The 22,075-nt window shown below is 35.8% G+C and overlaps 1 protein-coding gene across 1 annotated transcript in view; it reads right to left on the bottom strand.

Moving 5' to 3' along the window:
- LOC107741004 (mitogen-activated protein kinase kinase kinase 3-like) overlaps positions 1-22,075 on the bottom strand; it is a 60,736-nt gene that overhangs the window by 36,344 nt on the left and 2,317 nt on the right. Inside the window, exons 2-4 of the mRNA XM_016553579.1 lie at positions 10,373-10,456; positions 9,357-9,401; positions 1,887-2,002 (exon numbers count right to left, since the gene is read on the bottom strand). Coding sequence (XP_016409065.1) covers positions 1,887-2,002; positions 9,357-9,401; positions 10,373-10,391 — 180 coding nt within the window. The 5' untranslated portion in view covers positions 10,392-10,456. The remainder of the gene's footprint in view (positions 1-1,886; positions 2,003-9,356; positions 9,402-10,372; positions 10,457-22,075) is intronic.

Here is a 22,075-nt window from a genome sequence, read left to right as displayed (position 1 = left end):
TACTGCATTTTTAAGGGGCTTGTTTAGCTCTTTTTGTGATAACTGGCAACCCTTCACCTGGAGCTTTATTCAAGAGAGGAAAGAGATCAACAGTGACTCGGAGAACAACAGTATGCAAACTGAACATCAACTACTGTTAGTACTGCTGACTAAGTAGTTTAAATTATACTCACCTTATAACCGCGTCATTATTTGACTTATGTACATTCGCTTTAGCAAGCAGGTTGTTCATTACCACGCCAACCGCTTGCGCGTTCACACTGAATGTGATTCTCATGTGTAAAAATTAACTGTACATAAGAGGCGGAGGTAGTCAACTAAGCTTAATTCATAACGCTTCCTCCGTTGTGAGTCTGTGCGCTCCTCTAAACTGTCCGGCTGCTGCACTGCTCTCGCGGTTGATTGCTGCACCTTTATCCCGACAATTTTACATTTTAACAACCCTTTAGAAAATTGAATGTCAATTTCGCCATGTGTCTTTGACAAATGGCAGCATCTCAGTCTCACGCTCGCTGCACGTGAGTTAACCACGCCCACTTATTTGCGTTATACACAGAATAAAAAAATCTGTTACGGTTGACAATTTATACTGTGGTAACGATATATACCGTCATACCGCCCAGCCCTATTTGGTTACTTAGTTGGGAAAGTTGCTTCTGGCATTTGGTGTATGTGACAAAAAAATGAGAGGTGGAAGTGTGAGAAAGAGCAACCAAGAGCGAGTTAGACGGAAACAAAAAGAGTGTGTGTGTGTGTGTGTGTGTACGGAGTGCATGCCAGCCATTTATCAGCCATTTATCTTGAGGTCTGACTGGCGTCCGGTGTGGAGTGACAGCATTGTAGTGAGAATTCAGGCAATGAAAGAAAACTACAAGGATACTGGTGTTTTATGCTGTACAGTACACACGGAGCGGATGTTAAATGTTAACAGTAGTGCCTCTCTCAGCTGTATCCTGTTTAAAACTGTATCACTAACAATGCAACTCTGGCTGGGATTATATCAGGTCAGGTTGAAGGTTACCTCAAAACTCTAGTGAGCTAGTGCTATTGAAAGGTTTTACATTGTTGTTTTTCTGAATTTCTGTTTTGCCGTTCATTATTATAAATAAATACGTAAATACATAAATAAATCAAGCAATCGGGCAATAAAAACATTAATAAAACTTATAAATAAATAAACATAATATTTTATAACATTATTTTAATATTATCGCCTGCAGTTCATTTTCATTAAATTAAATAAAACAATAAAAGAAATTGAAATGTCTTTTGAACTGAAAATTTTTTAGATTTTATTTCAGTTAACGTTTATTTTATTTCAAGTAAAGACATTTTTTTTAACGGTTTTAATTTTAGTCTCAGATTTAGTTTACTATAATAATCCTGTTTATGTTATTATTATTATAGCAATAGTTTATTTTTTTATTTATTTGTTTATTTAGCTTTGCAGTTCATTAATATAAAATTTATAAATGGATGAATGAATGGACATCTTTAGCAAATATGTCACAACCGTGATGTTTTTTGATGTCATACACCGATCGATCAGTCTGCGCAGTGCTGCCTCAAGTTGAACACACCTATTGGGTTTGTGATGTTGTTGTGCGCACTAGGGAACGTAAATGCGCCATACGTCATCGCGTCGCTATATCATTGATATCGCGATATGGCATCTTTTTTATCATGAGTGTCTTGCACCATTGTATTCCTAAGGTTAATTTAACAATAATTCCAACAGTGTGTTTTGTACTTCAACAAAATTATTCAGGTTACTTTAAGACTTATTAGTCGATGGATCGTTCAGACAACCTTCTGACTAGTTGCTTTTGAAAACACAGCTTTGCACATGCCTAGCTGCTGCTGAGTGGTGCACTGTGGGTAATTACCTGTCTGTAGGACGGGGTTCTGCTCTTGGGCTTGTTGCTGTTGTTACTCTTGAGCTGGCAACAGAAGCGTAAAGCTGCCAGGTCCTTCATTATGGAGGTGAGCGCCTCTTCATCATCTGGAAGGAACAAAGACAAGTTTATGCTAGGGTTTTCTGGGTGTTTTTTGCACATTGCTATGCAGTTGCTAAGGTGTCTTTGACGTATTTTTAGCTGGTTCAACAGTGTTCTAGTTGTTTGTTCACTGGTCCATGTCAACACAGTCCACCCTCAAGCTAAATTATATTGTGGTCTCTAGACTCGGGTTCCTCCTTAAAGGGATAGTTCACCCAAAAATGAAAATTCTGTCATTAGTTACTCACCCTCACATCGATCCAAACCTTTAAGACCTTCGTTCATCTTCAGAACAAAAGTTAAGATATTTTTGATGAAATCTGAGAGCTTTCTGACCCTGCATAGAGAGCAACGCAACTGACACAATCAAGGCCCAGAAAGGTAGTAAGGACATTGCTAAAATAGTCCATGTTACATTAGTGGTTCAACCTTAATTTTATGAAGTTACGAAAACACTTTTTTGTGTGCAATGAAAACAAAAATAACGACTTTATTAAACAATTTCTTCTTTTCCGTATCAGTCTTTGACGCGTGTTCATGAGAGTACCATGACGCATGCGTTTGTATTTTGATTTCATCAAAAATATCTTAATTTGTGTTCCAAAGATGAACGAAGTTCTTACAGGTTTGGAATGACATGAGGGTGAGTAAATAATGACAGAATTTTCATTTTTGGGTGAACTATCCCTTTAAATGTACTGCAAGTCTAAGATTTTTTTTAACAAACGTATGAACAAAAATATTGATGCTTGCCTTAAAAAACAGCACTAAAATATGATTTAAATAGACTGTTGCTTGATAAGATTCACTTACAATTCAGAAAATCTACTTAACACCATGTTCACGAGCTCTAGGAAAGTTGAAATCATCTATTTTAGAGCCAAGTGCAAATAAGGTGTCTTTCACACACTCATCTCGAGCAGTTCTTGAGTTTTGAACGACTATAATAGAAAGGTCCTGTTTGGATCATATTCTCATTTATATCTGTCATTTCATTTGAATACCAAGATGTCATTCAAAACAGCAGAACGGCACTCGATGTTCACGCAGTGTGAAGCACACAAACCGACCCACTGTTTCCTTTTGAGATTCTATCAGGGGTTTTCCATCACTGCAGACACAGACAGACATATTTCCATAATAGTGCAGAAGTGCTCCTCTTTCTGTAGTGCGGCCAATGATGTAAACCAAAAGGCCACAGAGAGAGAGCGAGCACACAGGGACGGACACGTGGCCAGACACAAGAGATCACTTTATATTAGCACTAAAGGTTTGGTCCCATTGGTGGGCTTGTTCTGCTCTGATGCATTAAACTCTCGGCATGACAAGCGCAGCGTTAGTGTGAAAGAGAATTTTAATAATGCAACAAACACTAAACAAGATTACAGCAAGTCTGAGCTTCAAAGAGTCACTCAACTGAAAAATCAACCAAGAAATTTGGAAAACAAAGAGGTTTTGTTTTAACATGCCCTTTGCAAAGCGAAAGCTAACGGGCTTTCTTTTTTACCCCAACAATTAACGGGAAACTTTTATTTACAGTACGTCGGATAAAAGCCTCAATGCTTTATCAGAAGGACACGGGACGGTTTCTGCAAAGAACGTATTGAAGCAGCTCATGTGTGTCTTGAATTCATAATGGGATCACATGAAGAACAACTGCGGCAAGAAAAACACAAGAATATGAACACCAGAGGCAGCCTGTGAAACATTAAAATAGTCCACAAACTCAGCCATCATCGAAAGGGAAATGCTGGGGAGCAATCATGCAAATGAGCGTGTCAGACATTAGCATATCAAGGGGCCCTAATGGGGCCAATTAAGCGTGTCTTGTAATTACAGTCTGAGTGGAAGGTCAATCACCTCTGCTATCATGCGGAGGAGATAGTGGGAAAGAGAAAAGAGCTATTGTTAATCTCAGGTGCCTATGTGCCAAATTATTTGCTCTATTTATCCACAGATCTTAGAAATGAAGCCTTTTAAATTTGGTAAGTCTGTTTGCATTTATCCTACAATATGATGACGAGTAAATGATGAATGTGCTATTTCTTTGAATTAGTCTTTACCTACACAGGCCCATTCATACCATGACCTATAACTATATTTGTGTCCGCACCAATGCATTATAGGTCTGTCCCTTTGAATGCTCAAACTCTTTAAAGCAAGATGGATTCTGATTGGCTGGAAAAAAGCATCCTGAACGTGATTCCAACAACATTGTTCCCCTGTATTATTTACATTATTGTGGACTCTGCTATTTTTTTCTCTTTTGTATTTAAAATGATTCTTAAAACTATATACAGGTGCATCTCAATAAATTAGAATGTCGTGGAAAAGTTCATTTATTTCAGTAATTCAACTCAAATTGTGAAACTCGTGTATTAAATAAATTCAATGCATGTGAGCCAAAATCATCACAATTAAAAGAACCAAAGACTTAAACTACTTCAGTCTGTGTGCATTGAATTTATTTAATACACGAGTTTCACAATTTGAGTTGAATTACTGAAATAAATGAACTTTTCCATGACATTCTAATTTATTGAGATGCACCTGTATTTGCAGTTATCGTTCTTGGCATAAACAGGCCTTAACTCAACAGACATCATGTCATTCTTAATCATAGTAATTGATCTTTATTAAAAAGGTAAGGAAGAGTGCCAGGACTGGTGGTACATTTACAAAACATGCAGATCTGCTTTTACAACCACTATGATGAACAAATCATTAAAAATTAGCTAGTCTCAACTTAAAGGGATCGTTCACCTTCAGTTGATGGTCCCCATTGACTTGCATATTGTTTTTTTTTACATACTATGGAAGTCAATGGGGACCAGCAACTGAAGGTGAACTATCACTTTAAAGGTTGTATTTGCAGCCCATTTTACTACCATAATGTGACATTTAAACAGGATATGTGATGAGAAAAAAATAGACTTCAAATATTTTTAAATGTGGGTGTTTTATATCATACTGCAGTCAGACTGAATGTGAGTTTGTTTTGCATCCAAAAAAGGAAATTCTGTCATCATATACTCACCCTCAAGTTGTTCCAAACCTGTATGAGCTTCTTTCTTCTACTGAACACAAAAGATTTTGAAAAATGCGAATAACTGAACAGTTTTTAGTCCCCACTGACTTCCATACTATTTTTTCCATTTCTTCAAAATATCTTGTTTTATATTCAAGCAGAAGAAAGAAGCTCATACAGGTTTGGAACAACACGAGGGTGAGTAAATTATGACAAGTTTAATTTTTGGTTGAACTATCCATTTATACCAATAACTAACTATACAGCAGCTATTTGACTATTAACATCATCCAATAGCCCGCATAGACTACGTGATGTCAGCAGAAAAATAATGTTGTTTCAGAGAAGGATTAATTATTTTTATAAAGACTTTGTAAAATGATTAATTTTAAGAAATTAAGCATTAAGAAAGCTAATAAGGTGCATTTTGCTTTCATGTCAATGAACACAAAAGAAGATAATTTGCAGAATGTTCAGACTGCTTTTGATAATGAGGAAATCAAGCTGCAAAAACGACAAAAAAACACCTAAAAATATCATTAAAATAATTATTAAATAATTATTAATAATTATTAAATAATATGAACGTTTTGTGTGACAGAGAAAAACAGCACATGAGTTCTTTGGACCACTTCTATGATATTTTAATGGTCTTTTTAAATCATTTTTGGAGCCATTTATTTTTAGTGCAGAAAGAACAGCACTCTGAACTTTCTGAACATTTTTATTTCTGGCCAAACTATTCCATTCCAAACAAGCTAACAACATTATTACTGGCTGGTGCTGGACCCAGATTTCAAGCAGTAAGGGTGGGTCATGTGCAGCAAATGACAGTGGTGTATTTGAGGGGTTTTATTGCATCCCAGGGGAGGCAGAGAGGGCATTGTGGGGCAGAGGAGTGCTGGGCGAGGCTGAGGCAGATGGAGTCTGGGGGCGATCTTTGATTCTGACACCAGCGCAAGTCTCACTCCGCAGCTGTTCTTCCACAGTGGCATCCACCATTAGACAGGGTTCAGAAAGGGTTCACAACACACACACTTTCTTTCTCCATCTGACCCCATTTCTATTTTAATATTGCCACACTAAAGTGCTTCAGCTTCTGCAAAACAACCTCAGAAAAATACTTTTCAGAAGCTATTGATCTTGAAACACTGATGGGGGAATTCACTAAACAGTTATGCCACTTTTGCATGCAACATTACAAAGTTTTACCTATAAACCAATTTAAGGTAACACTTTACAATAAAGTTCTATTTGTTATCATTAGTTAACTACATTAGTTAACATAAATGCGGTTTTGAATGTTATTCTATATCCTGACCAAAGGTTATAAAAATATAAAAGATAAAAGATAAAATAAAATGTAATACACAAATATAAATAAAATATAGAAATATAAATGAACGCATTAAGTGAATTTATAACAAATGCTTCAAAGAATTTAGATGAAAAAGTGATGAGTTGCATGATTTTTTTTTTTATTTGCCTAATTACTAAAGGAACACAACTCATGGCACATTCAGGAGGCGTATTTCATTCTTAGTGAATTTGCCCCATAATAATCCCACAATTTAACCCAAAGAGCCACTGTAGCACCTCTACCGACCCGTTAGTCATGAGAAAGTGCTGCCTTCAACCTTTCTGCCCACTGAGCACCTACAGAAGTGTCTTCAGTCGATATCTGCAAGTGGTCAGAAACACCAAATCATGCGTAAATGTTAAACCCTCAGTGACGCAATACACAACGGCATGCTCACTTCATTCAGTACACGGAAGAGTGATAAGCTAGCCGCTCTGGCTTTGCTCAACAACACCTGCAGGTACAAAAGAAAAAAAAACTATTAACTCTTCTAAGAGTGTGGTCACTCTTTTGCATGCAGGCTATTTTTAGAGTATGATGCAAGTAACTTAAAACAGAAAGCATGAGCATAGTGGTGTTGAGGTAAGATAATAATATGTGCCATTATGTTATGGTTTATTAATCACTGAGCTAGGATTTTATCTTATAATTTAATGGAAGAAATATAACAAGAATGCAGAACACCTCCATCTGCTGCAAGCTTCAGATCTAGTGAGTCTGCCATCTGCCCTGCAGAAGACATGAGAAACTACACAAATGCAGTATTGAGTGTGTCAGTTTCATGTTGTACATGCAAAAGGATTGCATAGAATAGAATAGAATGCATGTAATGTAAATTAAAATCAAATGAAATTGTGGTGATTCTTAACCCTAGATAACAAAATCCTGGATTACATGTCACACTGATCATGCATTATGCTGGGTTAATTATTAATCCTGGGTACTCGGGGGTTCAAGATTTCATACTGTACTTTTGTAAACCCTGAGTTAACATTTTCATTAGCATATTTATGAGGTTAATAACACTGACAAATTCAGATCATAACCTAATAACTGCTTACCAATGTGTGGAAATCCCACAAACAGAATCGTAATCAAATCGAACAGAAAACACAAGACTAGACTATAATAGAATTTTATACTTGCTATACTTTTTATAGCTTTTTATAACTGAAATTGTTAACCCAAAGTCATTCTTTACCCTGAAAAACATAATCCTTGATTATCATGTTTCATATTTCACAATGTTCATATATTTGCATTAGTCAGGTTTTGAGATTTTATACTGTACTTTTGAGGTTAATAACACTGACTGGACAAATACAGCTCATAATAACTGCTTTTCCATTTGTGGAAACGCCGCAAATAGAATCTTAATTAAATTAATCTAATAGAATAGAAAATAATAAAATATAATCTGATTAGAACATAACCAAAATAAAAAGAATCTTAATTAAATTGCATAGAATTTAATCAAATAAAACAGAACAGAGTAGAATGAATAGAATCTTATCAAATCAAATAGTCTTGAATAGAATGTAACTGTGAATTTATCAAACAGAATCTTTACTGAACTGAATGGAATCTTGAAATAGAATTGTCGTGAATAGAATGTAACTGACTAGAATGTAACTGACTAGAATATAAGTTAATTGAACCGAATCTTTACTAAACTGAATAGAATATTAATTAAATTTCATAGAATCTAATCAAGTAAAACAGAACAGTCTTTACTAAACTGAATAGGATCATGAATAGAATGTACTAGAACAGACTTTAACTGAATCAAACAGAATCTTGATTAAACTGAATAGAATCTAGTCAAATAAAATGTAATAGAATATATCAGAAGCACAAAAACTCTGCTCGCGATTATGTGTTTGCGGTTTGAGCTTTTGTATCATCTGTAAACAGTGTAAAGTGGTGCTCCGGCGGGAATGACGCAATTGAAAGAGGATCGTCGTCCCTCTATTACTTCATACTGATATGAAGATAAGATGATTCACTGTGATAACACCATGGCAGTCTGGCAGAAATCCTTGAGACTGGTTGAGTGACAATGTTTCCATTATATTTCTCAGAGAACACTGACTTGGCATGATGACAGACGATCATGTCAAGAAGATGAAAAGGAACAAAAGTACGAACAAAGTTTAAAGGAAGTGAGCTAGAGAAAAGTGTCACATTTTCTCACACACAAAGAGGCCAGCTGTGAGAGAAAAACACATCTATCTAAACAAAACAACCATACAACACAACCCAGAAGTGCAAATCAATGACATCACTCAATCCAAAGCCAGCCTCCCACAAACACTGATGTATACACATATTATACTTTGTACACAGACACTAAAATTAGCCAAGGTCTCTCTACCAAAACTTCCCATGAACACCACCATGAAGAACTACACATCCAACTGTAAATATAAACTCACAATCTTTTGTTTGTATTAATACTGACAGGCTTTAATGTAATGTTACTTCATCTGTCTTTGACATCATGAATCAAGAGCTCCACATGTGGAAAAGGTTTCTCCGGGTTGTTGCGTGATTGTGTGTTTGTACTGATGTTCTGCTGCCAGGGCGAGCTGGAAGAAGCCTCTGATGTGATCAGAGCTGAAGTCAATGAAGACACAGAGGGGATTTCCCCAGCGCTGCACCACACATCACCACTAAAGCATTCAACAAGATTAGAGCAACACACGCTCCACCGTAAGACTCACCTTGTACAGTTGTGCCCTATTGAAACAGAGTTAATGTTCAACGAGAGAATAATGCAGATGATGTAACAGTTTCAGAGGTGTGTTTTGTGTTTGCTTTTTGCTGTGGTAACTGTGCCATTATCTCATTATCGTGGCCTTTGAAGACAAGGTCACTGCACACTTCACATTGACACTGACACCTCTTTGGAATCCTCAGTTTTCAGTAGTACATATTAATGCATATAAAACGAGTCTAAAAAATGACAAACCTTGTGAGTTCTTGTGCTGTCCGGGTCCATTTTGGAGACCGCCATCTGTCAAAACAGCCACAACGTCAAGAGTATTCAAATGACAGGAGTACATTTCAATTAATCACACAGTGACAATCTGGCAAACAGTTTGTATGAAATTTTTATCACAAAGATGTGTTTATAGGTTGTTCAAGTTGTTATAAAATTTGATCTGACCATTATTTTTCAATGACAAGCATGCAATCAGTTGTTGTGAACTGTGCCATTGAAAACAAACCCACACTCACTGATAAACTTCATCTGAATGTAATCCTCAATAATAATGACACCATATTAGCCAGTGTTATCATACAACAACAATAACAATGCAACATTTCCTCAGGATTTAGTTGAGCTTCTCTTTGTTCTCAAAATGTGGCGTACATTAAAAGCGCTCTGGCATGTTGCAAAGTCAATTATGTGGAACTAAGCGACACAATCACCTTTCATGATGTAAGTTTCAGCACTGCGAGGTCAGTATTAACCTGTCAGTTTCTACCATGGGTAACTTTGACTGTGCGGTGCTGTTTAATGTACCCATTACATATCAGACAAACTGTTCAAATCTACATTTTTAAAGGTGTAAATCATTTTACTTAGCTTTCTTTACCATAATGTTACAATGAAATGAACACACAGGGGAATTTTTCAATAATTTCACTACAATGGTTAGAGCAGATGTTGAATTTTTACCATGTCCCCCGGTGCAATGCACAAATTTTTAAAAACAGGCAATTTATGTAGAAATATTCTTTTGATGTTTATGTATTGATGTTTAACGTCTGTGAGAACTGCTGAGGCGTTTTAACACAACAGAGCTTTAAAAACAAATGATCCCAAGACGGGCTAAGTTAGGAATATGTTTAAACATGTTTCTGTAGCTGTGTCTCTCTTTTTTTCGCTGTGTTCTGAGGAACTGTTTACAGGAAGTGTGTACACTATGAGGGGGAAGAGGCCTGTGTGTGAGACCAGGAGAGAAAGAGAGGACAGCTTACCCATGTTTACTGTCATCATCCGGAAGTGACCCTAGTGAACTAGAGCTGAACGCTCGACTCCTTTCATCAGGGAAAATCTCCACTCTGCAAACACAACATAAACAGAGTGAATTAGTAAATTAGAGACATCATTAACTTGAAATACTAACAAACAGACAAAAATGGTAATAATAGAGACCCAAAAACCCCTTACATGCCTCTGCCAATGCTGCAACATCACAGAGGATTTACATAACATTCATGGTTCAGTGTGTCTCCACCCAATTGCAAAATTTACAGAAAATGACTCTCAAGTTCAATGACAATGATGATGCTTGTTTTTTGTGCTATATAAAAATACCTTAAGAATAGAGTTCTCTTCTATTATGAGCATGTTTTTTTTCATTTCTGTAATAAAATTAAATAATTTTTTGTTTTTTTTTTTGATTTTTGTTTGTGGGGGGGGGGGGCAAGTTAAAATTACGGTTAAAACTGTTCTGATATTACAATGAAAAAATATAAAGAGAAAATGCCTCAAAAAAGTTATTAAAGTAGTATCGTTTTGCATAATATAGTAATATTTCTTCTATTCTTATTCTTATTATCTTAAATTATTATAGCTATTATTATTTTCAAATTACAACTATAATAATTTCTATTACATTATATTTTTCCAATATACACAGAAAAATATGTGATATGATGGACAGGACCTCTGCAAATATTACAAATATTATAATTTTATGTGTGTGTGTGTGTGTATATATATATATATATATATATATATATATATATATACACACATACTCACATATACATATACTGTACATACATATATTTTTATTATTATTTATTATAATTTAAGGTAAAATTATTTCATTATTTAAAATTATTTAAAATGTATTTTGAAAAAAATATATATGTGAACACATATGTATAAGGAAAAGATGTCTTTCCTTTTACTTTGTGGTTTTAAACCAAATTTTTAACAGTGGACATTCTTATCACTCTTATAAGTCATTGACCCAAGCATATCTGATCACTTGCCTCAATTATAAAAAAATAAAAAAAAAATAATAATCTTGGGACAATTTCACAGCACAATGGCATTTTTTTCCTGAAAAATAATTCAAAAAATTTTTTGATTATTTGTGATATGACCCCTTTAAATAAGACATTTGTCGCATTATGTCACACAATGCAGTTCTATTCCTAACGGTCCACTGTAAATAAATCATAACTGGCCATAGACAGTGTGTTCTATTCCTAACGGTCCACTGTAAATAAATCATAACTGGCCATAGACAGTGTGTCCGCCTGCCAACAGCAAACACAGCCATCATCTCCCAGTCTAATTTCATGTCATTCTTCAGATGAGAGAGGCACTCATGGTGTTGTCTTTGAAGACACAAAGTGCACTCTTGCCCTTGAGACATTGTTAAGCCACACTGGGCGTGATAAAAGTGGAGGGAACGCTAAAGGTAGCGACCACGGAGCTCTTCAAAGACGAGTCGGAGAGCTTTTAATGCCAGACAGCGAATCTGTCACCAGCAACCACAGGCTGATCTGAGAGCAGTTTTTCATATTCTGACACATGAAAGGCAAGACAATGAGGTCTATTTTTTGTCCATTTATAATTGTCAGCTTTACACAACAATATCGACGAGTCGCCCGGAGACACCGCAGAAAGAAGAGCAATTACGGTCATCAGCAAAGCGAGAAAAAGCCCTGAACTCAAGAGGGTCAAAGTACAAAGTGCCAGCGAAAAGGTTACGAACATTTGCACGGAAAATAGCTATACAAATTGAAGAAATCTGTGCCTGACTGTAAAAAAAAAAAAGCCAAATATCGCTATATTTTGCTCTTTTTGCCAAATGCTCTTTGCGGTGCTGCGGAGAGGCTGTTTCTCTCTTGATGGCTCTTGTAGTGATTATGTCAAATTACCTAGCTGGAAACGATGAGTCTTGAGTAAACAGCACTTTCTGCAGCTGATGGGATGTGATTTCAAAAGCAGCTGAAGTTAAAAAGGAGTTGACATGACAAGCTTTTGTCAAGGGTGTCATATAATATACGTTTAAAAACATCAAACTGTCTTAAATGATGATTTAGTCATCGTTACATGCTAATACAAGCATTTCCTTTTTATTTGGCAATGTCGGTCAATACAAAAAATAGTATAAAACATTAACAGTTTGATAAATTTCCATGAATCAGTTCAAACTGTCTATTAATCGATTCAAAACTCATTGATTCAATTATTAATTTTGCCTCACTACTAAAAAAAACATTCACTGAAGTGCCATTTAATATTATTAAATACTTATGTTTTAGTGAAGCATAGCTAAATATTGCCCTTTCTTACTACTATTTTATAACGGTACATAATTGAAGATCATTAAATATCATTCCTAATTATGTTCATTTATCCAAATGCATCAATGAGAGGAAAACATGCTGCTTGGTGCAGAGTTGTTACTGCTTTTCTAGGTTTCTATTACTTATTTTGCCTGGCTAGTGATAAAAAGTGAAAAAACACTTACAAAATCCTAGCCTCATGATGGCAAGTTCTGCCTTAAGATAGAACAACTCTCATTTACTTCAGAAAACAGCCGTTGTTCTGTGAACACATCTTTTTTTCTTTATTTTTTTATTTTTTTAATTTGCGACTGTCACATGTATTTATTGTAATAATGAAAAACTGATGCTGATGATGCTGCCAAAACAAGCAAAAAGACTGCAAACGGCTAAATAGCAGAGAAATGCAGGGTGAACTTGTGCCCTATAAGTTTAATTCCAGAAAGCCTCTGATAAAAGACTCTTTTAATAGTGCAAAAAAGAAAAGAGTTAATCGCTTCACAGACATTCTTTTAGGATGATACGCAGTTACCAGTTACTACTGGAGTTTGGCTCAGTGGGAATCTAAACTCAGACACACCTCCTCTCTCTGGTTTTTTTCTGTCTCTAAGCCTCATTCAATGCTCTTTATTTTTCCCTCTTTGTTTCTGAAGCTTGCATGGTCCCTGAGTTTCTGCAGAAACAGTCAGCGCAAAAAAACGTCCTGGGCTCCTGACAGAAACACAAAAGAGTTTGCTGTAAGTTTCCAGAGCTCAAGCCAAGGCGTATGCTTAGCGCACACTAGCAGGGCAGAGCAGCACACAGTGTACAGCACACAAAACACACAAGATCCAAAAGATCTCAGAGACCATTTGAGGAAGGATACTTGGTGGAAGAACACAAAAAACAACACTAATGCAAAAAGTGACACCGTTTGTGCACTTCATGACCCTATACATACTGAAAAAACTAAAAAACATACTATATGCATAAGACTTTTTTTAAAGGGGTCATTGGATGCCCATTTTCCACAAGTTGATATGATTCTTTAGGGTCTTGATGAAAAGTCTGTAACATAGTTTGGTTAAAATTTCTCAATGGTAGTGTAAAAAACACCTTTTTACCCTGTCAAAAACAGCTTTTTTCAGAGCAAGCCATTTTGTAGCATTTTCCTTTAAATGTTAATGAGCTATGCTGACCCCGCCCCTCTCTTCCGAGCTGCTCTCTGAGAGACTGTTTACTTTAGCCGCATTCATCGTGAAACTTGCTAATTAGCACATTATTAGGAAAGGCGATTTGCAAAGATTCATTAAAAAACCTTATACTCACTTCTTCTGTAGTGTTCATTATTACATCCAACAACAGAACACCTCAATCGCTTAGGAGTTATTCTTGTCTACATCTGCTCCAGTGGTGAAACAATGGCGGACTGATGACAGCTCACTCAGGGCGGGTCTAAGGTAAGACACCAGTCCAGTCTGTGCTGAAACGCTACTGTTAATCAAACTAGCGTGGGCGGGGCCTGTTTTTGTGACGTCACACAGACATGTCTCTGAGATCGGCTCGATTTGAGAAAGGGGTAAAGATTTTATTAGATTAAAAAAAACACTGGGTGGATTTTTATCATTATAGGGTGGTTGTATACACACACTGCCAACACACATTTATGTTCAAACAACTTGTAAAAGTGCATGTAGCATCCAATGACCCCTTTAAACAGTGGACAAAAGAAAATATCTGCCAATAAAATATTAGAGGTGCACATTTATTCTACACTATAAAAATTGTATAAGCCTACTATTTTCTCAAAATTAATAAAAATAAAACACTAATAAATCAACAAATAGGCATCACAACATTATAAATGTACAGAATGAAAGAGAGATTTGCTAAAGATTACACAACACTTTTCTATTAGTGTTTTTAAAGATTAACTTTAAGCGAACGCTAAGTGTAAAAATGGGAAAATGAGCATGCACAAATTAATATCCAATATGATACAGAAAGAATATTTTTATAAAATCTGTATTATGGGCTGAAATAAAGATCACGTTTCAATAAAACATTTTTTAAAAATACTATTGAATAATAAACAAACCAAGAATGTTTATATTTAATTTTATATATTTACATGTATACTATAAATTGTATTTTTTTTTATAAATTAAACGTATTATAATTTATATATTTAAATTTATATTTTACATGATAATGTACAATATGAAAAAAAGGATATTCATTTGAGATTGCATTTTTAAATTATTAGTGTTTTTTAGGTAGGCGTGGTTGACTCTTAACTTTTATAAAGAATATCTCTGTGGATTTGAGACTTTAGTCTTTGCAAATTTATAGATCTTCTTTATGCACCAAGAGCTTGTAACACTCCAAAGAGAAAGGAAAAATTGAAATCGCATCATATGACCCCTTTAACTTTAAATGAGCATTTAAAAAAATCTCTAATTTGAGCTGATTCTAATATTCAGAAAATATGCAAAAATATTACATTTCAATGAAATATTAAAAAAATTATCCAATGAATCATAAACATACCAAGAATGTGTATAAAAACAAAAGTTTTGATTTTGCATTGCCTTTAAGAACTACTGCTTGATAATCTAATGCATAAATGTCTTTATTAATGAAGATAATTAAATAATCAATTTAATTAAATAATCACTGTGCCAGCATCTGAAAGCATCCACTGTGTCTTCATTTCAATAGGAGCATTGCATTGTGGGCATCTCTTTAGATTTGAGGGATACTGTCACATCTCCAACTTGGCTCCTCAAAATCCATTTAAAAAGGAACACACTCAAACACGCTGACCTTGCGGCTGCTATAAACACATTTAAGCACCGAGGGACTGACGTGCTGCCAAAAAGCAGGTGGCCCTCCAACATGGCGGCGAGCATCGCGCTAAACCCCTCTGCCCTCGCTGCGTCTGGCACCAACCGCCAGCTCTCCAGCCCATCTGCTCGCTCACTCCACGCAGCACGAGAGCGGTCCGCTTACCCATGCACCCACCGCACAACCTGCCATTCATGCCACACGCCTGACGCCAACTCTCTAGATCGGTCTGACGTTGTCAAACCGCCGTTTGCTGAAGCTTGTGCAGCTTGGCTTGGCTCAACAACGATCCCAGGTTTTTATTTTTAAAAAAGCAACAGCATGTGGGAATCCAAAGAAAGAGCAAATGGGAAACTAAACATTTAGTTAAATGTTGTCAAATTAGTTCAGCTTAGTGATGCTTTCATTGCTGTAACAGATTCAGGTTGTATGACATTCACCACTATCTTCAAGGGTGGACTTTTGGCAGGAATGAAATCGGCTTTCATGGTACATTCTCTTCAACATATTACATCACCCCTCCAAATAAAGTCAAGTCAAGGTGAGCCGGATTGTAGGGTATTTCCTGCTTTTCCATGAATTTTGAGGACGACTCACCAGCTGCAGCTCCTAATGGCTTGTGGAAAGCTTTTCCCCTTTCAGAGAGTTGAGCAGAAAAAACACATTGATTGTAATCGAACACACAAGCAGCACTAATGTGAAACTGCATCTATTTGTAAAAGGGTTAGGAATGGCATGGTTTGTTGCAGCGAAACTCAATACTAGCTATATCGTGGCCCATGTGACGTCGTCAACAGAAGTATCACAAACATATCTTCTTATAGTGTAAATATTTGATCAAAAATACAGTAAAAACAGTAATATTGTGAATATAATTTCCATTTAAAATAACTGATTTCTATTTTTTCTACAGATTCCAGCATTTACTAATTATTACAATTAAGTTGTATCTGTTAATGTTATTTCATGAACCTGAGCTAACATTGGCTAATAATAAACAGCTGTATTTGTATTAACTTATGTCAACAAAGATCAGTAAATACTGTAACAAATGTATTGCTCACTGTTAGTTAATGCATTAAATAAATTTAACAAATGGAACCTTCTTGTAATCTTCTTGCAATGCTTCTATATTGTATAACCATATTAAAATATACTGTACAATTATACCACAGATCATAACACACATAGGAATGCATGATATATTGATACATGCTAGGTATTGGCAGATATTATTGTGTTTGTTTGTTTTAATGCTTCTTTACTTATTTTTACATTTAGATGAACGCTGCCATCATAAAACACTTAAAAACCCTAAACATTTAATTACACTGTTCAAAGTGAATTTTTAGCAAACCTCAAAATGAATATGCATTGTATTATAATGTCTAAATGAATTCATTTGTATGGTCCAGACTTGGTATGACACCATATGAATTACAATAAGAAAATCAAGAGTGTGGCTAAAGAGCTTCCCAATGTTGAGCATGCAGCTCTGCATTAAACATGGAAATAGAAGACATGACATCAACGTTTTTTTTGCCAAAGAATGATGTAATGTACCTGCATGCAACTGAGTGAAAACATGTAAATGATCAACAAAAGGTTTGAGAGGAAACCATGTGGGCAACAGAATGAAATGATTTTGACCCATATTGTAGTTAAATGTGATCTCTAGAAAACCTGCATAAACTATGCATTTTTTAAATATTGTACATTATAATATTATGATGCCTACATATAGCATTAAAAACAATCTTAGTTCTTAGGATTTTATTTTTCATTCATTTAGATGAAATGGCCCATTTATCGTATTGTGTATTGGAAATAATTATCACCTTATCTGCATGGTCCAGACATTTTTTAATTAAGAGTGTGGCTAAAGAGATCCTGTTTTGTGGCCCATGAGCTTCTCTAAATTGTGCCGCTGAATTTGTGACATCAACGTCTCTTTGCAAAACAATAATGTAATGTACCTGCATTTAATATGAAACCATGTGGGCAACAGAATGAAATGATGCTGACACATTAAGCACCTCATCAAAAATAAAATATAACCTTTATGATCAAAACCACATTGTCAATAGGTCAACAGGTGCCAGACCTTTCTTACCAACTATCTAAACAGCCACCCACACACATCATCTAAATGACAAAAGCTGGAGTTTTCCTACTTTATTTGTTGCCCCCGCAAGTGTGGCTAGATTCACAGTTCCTGCAATGAGTAAACCCAACGGGTCAGCGCTCACCGATAAGGACAACCCTCTTCCTTTGTCAGCAACTCGGTGACTCACAGGTTGTGGCGGCAGCTTTTCTGGGAAATGACACAACATCAGCTTTGCTAAAGCCAATTCCTTCTTGGGACCACCGAGGAGAGTCTTACTTGCATAATGCATAATCTACTTTTCTGCATTGGGTTTTTTTTTCACAGGTGAGGTGACGCACATGCACACATATAAACACACTAACACACGACTACGCCAGCACACTCCCTTAGCAGACAATTAGTGGTCGACCGATATTGGTTTTTTGAGAGCCGATGCCGATAACTTGGAAAACAGGGTGGCCGATGGCCGATATAATTTTATTAATTTTAATTGATATTTAAGAAATTATTTGAAAATTGATTAAAAAATAAATATGTTAAATAAACATACTTATACTTTAAATTTCGATCGCGCGTCTCCAGTGAAGCTGAACTCTCCTCCTGTCCGGTGTCTGCATTCAATTCGCACGGACCGACCGTCACACAGAGCACACGCGATCATGCAGGATACAAATGCACACTTCACAAGATTTCACAACTGGATCCGACTACGTTTGCAAGGTTTGTGAAATTAAATGCTCATTAGTCATTCAAAGATTTGTTTAAATGATATACATGCATATTTGCTGAATGCTGATGGCAAACAAGAAAGTATTATAATGTTTGCCTTTCTATTACTAATAATACAAAAGCAATCATTATAATACTTTTTGTATACATTTTAATTCCTTTGTTTAACCGTTCTATTTGATTATTAGACAGACTTCTATCCGTATTAGACAGAAAAACAGCGAACAAGAGGGAGAATGTGAGCACTGTGTGCTCAGGCGCTGTCAAAATAAAAGTCTCGAACGCATCGGCCAATGCCGATATTTGAAAAATGCCAAATATCGGCCGATATATCGGTCGACCACTACAGACAATACATTCTGAAATATAGATTCCTTGTCCAAGTACACACCTTGGTCGAGAACCATATCTGTAGGGAACAAAAAAGCAGACAGACCCAAGAAAGACACAAAGTTTACATCCATTTCAAAACAAAAGGATGATTGTCATGCAGCTAAAGGAAGAGACAACGAAAAATACATGTGTGAATAATAAATAAGAATGTCTATAATAAGGATAATTAAAAAAACTTTTAAAAATCTGCCAAGTTCTTAGAAATGTACTATTTGTATTCACAAATTAGCTTTTGAAAAACTTTCAATAAATGTTTACAATTAATATAAATAATATTAATATAACCATCAAGTAAAAAGTACTTTCCTTAAACCTTGAATACACCTTAATCGCTATTTTAATTTTTTTAATATATTTTACAAAATAAAAAGTTTTTCGTTTTTTTTTTCTTTAATTTTAGTTCATAATTTAAATACATAAAGACATTTTACAGCCTGAACTAAACTTGCCTTGTTATAAAAAAACAAATGATTTCAAAGATTAAATGATTTTGACATACAGTCATTTTTGGGTGCTTTCAATTATATCATTTTTTTCTGCATGTTGGTTGCATCACTTGACCTTGATTTTGGTGAGCAAAACATTTCAAATATTACTGAGCAGTTTGGTTAAAATAATATTTTTTTTACTAAGAAATGATTATATACTGTATACAGTGGAGATCAAAATTATAGAACAACGTACAATTTCCTAAATTTCGAGGTAAACTGCTTAGTCCAATATCCTAACAGGAGTAAAAGTCTTTTTGAGCATATTTCATGAGTTAAATATATTCTGAAGCACAGTATAAAAAACTTAAATGAGAAATTTGAAAAAGAACTCTGGTCAAAATTAGAGAATACTTTTAGATATCTCCCAGTTAGATATCTCTCCTCACTGTGAGTTAATCTGGCACCTGGTGCTAATTTCCTTAATTATCCGACACACCTTATTTGAACTGGCAGCCCTACTTTCCAGTTTTCACTGAGATTGCAAGATGGTGAGCCGTTCTAAAGTGACTGAAACCCTCCGACAGCAGGTTGTCCAGATGAAGGCCATAGCAAGAGAAGTTGGTCTTTCCAAATCTTTGATTTAGAATATTGCATCTTTACAATGTCAATAACTCATTCAAGTCCCCCAAAAAGGCTGTCCACGTTATCCACAAAAAGACAAATGCACGAGAGAACAGGATAATGCAGAGAATCTCTATGGGCAATCGGTTCAACACTGCAGCTGGAATTGCTCGCCATTTCAACGCTGAAGAGGGTCTCGGCATATAGTGTTTAAGAGACATCTGACTGAAAGCCCACTCTGCAGTGACCAAACCTCTCATCAGCAGAAAAATCAAAAGGCTAGGCCTTTATTTGGTCCAAAGCATTTATTTGGGTACGATGGGAAACATTATGTTCATCGCCAAACTGGGGAAAGACTGAACCCAGTGTGTAAAGAAGTCAGTTAAAGTTGGAGGAGGAAGTGTCATGGTTTGGCGGATGTTTTCTGCAGCAGGAGTTGGGCCTCTTATACAGCTACATGGCAGAGTGAATGCAAATGTTTATCAGAACCTCCTGCGGCTACATGCTGTTCCTTCCCTGCATTTATCACCCAATCAGCCTGCAATTTTCATGCAGGACAATGCCCCCATCTATTACAAAATGGGTAAAGCAATTCCTTGAAGCTGAAAACGATAGTCTTGATCTAAACCCAATTGAAAATCTCTGGAAAATCCTTGGTGACAAAGTTATGGCTAAGAAACCCACTACAGTCACCGAACTGTGGAAGAGACTGGAAGAAGATTGGACCAAGATCATACCAGAGCAGTGTGAGAGACTATAGTGATGTCCTGTGGCCGCAGATGTGCTGGAGTCATTCAAAGCAACTAATTTCTGACTGCTGTAACCTTCAGAAACTTTAGTTGTAGTCTTTCTTTGTGCTACAATCATTGCTGTTCTCTAATTTTGATAACTGTGTTTTACACAAAATAAAGGGTTTGTGTTGAAGTGCCTTGGTTATTTTGTAAAACACTGCACTGTATAGCCACAACTAAAAGTCCTTCAAATTTTAGGCTAAATGGTGAAGATTACATTATTTCTGAAAAAATCAAGTGCTCATAGTAGTAGTAGTATATTTTTATTTAATGCCATGTCAGCATCTTAAGCTATTTTCATGGCAAAAACGATTCAAAAATACAAGTATAACAAATACAATAAAACCAGCAAACAAACAAACACAAGTTTTATTACACAAGATTTTTTACATTAATCAAGGTCATAAATTGTTCTTTAATTTTGATCTCCACTGTATATATAAATTTAATAAAAAATACAATTATTTTAATAGGGCCCTTAATAGGGTTCTTTTTTTAAAGAATTTCATTCTTTTAAATCAGCACATAAAAAAAAATCTCTCTCCTGATCATATCCACAAATGGAGGACTGACCAACTGCATGTAATATAGGCTGACCTGAACAATTAAATTAGACACAGCGAGCTCAAATCACAAAAAGGCATCATGATGGAATTGCTGCCTTATGGCAATCATTGATTATTTTCACACAAGGAATACATTTTGAGACACAGAAAACAAGCACCATCTGCACAATAATATGTTGTTATCATTGTATAACGTCACTCACTCACAAACACCCGCACACATGCACACACTTTCTTTGTTTTTCTGCTCATTTGTGTTAATATATGGTAGCAGATGTCTCCAGGGCAGCTGAAATCATTACAATGGCAGAAATCTGCTCTGAACGTCAGTGGAATTTCAATTATTACCCTTCACTGTGCCTGCAGTGAGACCACTTTAGGTTTCAGTGCTGCCCATGACAGGTTAAAAAAGGGGATCTGACACATATCACTCGCTTTTGGAGATGATTGATGCTTTCGCAAGTAGAGGTTTTCACTGCGAGTCAATAACAATTCGACAGGTAACAAAGTGCATCCTGGTTTCACAACAATAACTGCAGTTAGATGGAATTAAACTGCTCCAGTATAACATCTGACACTGCTAAACAAGAACAAGCCGCAACATTCAGGGTGATCACAGAGATCTCTCTTAGTCATGAAGGGAACTTTATTAGTCATGCTTGAGGGCAAGCATCACTATTACTATTGTAGTTAGGGGGTAGTTCACTGAGAAGCTATGCAAACAGCTGTCATTATCGCGAACGATTTCTTCGATTTCAGAATCGCTTGTCAGTGAACTACGGCTCTGTGTATTAAATTCTGCTCCATCTGAAAGCAGCTGATGATGATTTCCTGCTGATTACAGAACCGGCATTACTAACAAATTGCGCATGACAATCGCATTCGATTAATCGTGCAGCCCTAGT

This window comes from Sinocyclocheilus rhinocerous, unplaced genomic scaffold (assembly GCF_001515625.1).
Source record: "Sinocyclocheilus rhinocerous isolate Xijiao unplaced genomic scaffold, SAMN03320098_v1.1 scaffold2000, whole genome shotgun sequence".
NCBI classification, from domain to species: domain Eukaryota; kingdom Metazoa; phylum Chordata; class Actinopteri; order Cypriniformes; family Cyprinidae; genus Sinocyclocheilus; species Sinocyclocheilus rhinocerous.
Note: the sequence above shows the minus strand (reverse complement) of the source record. Positions and strands in the feature narration are given on the sequence as shown.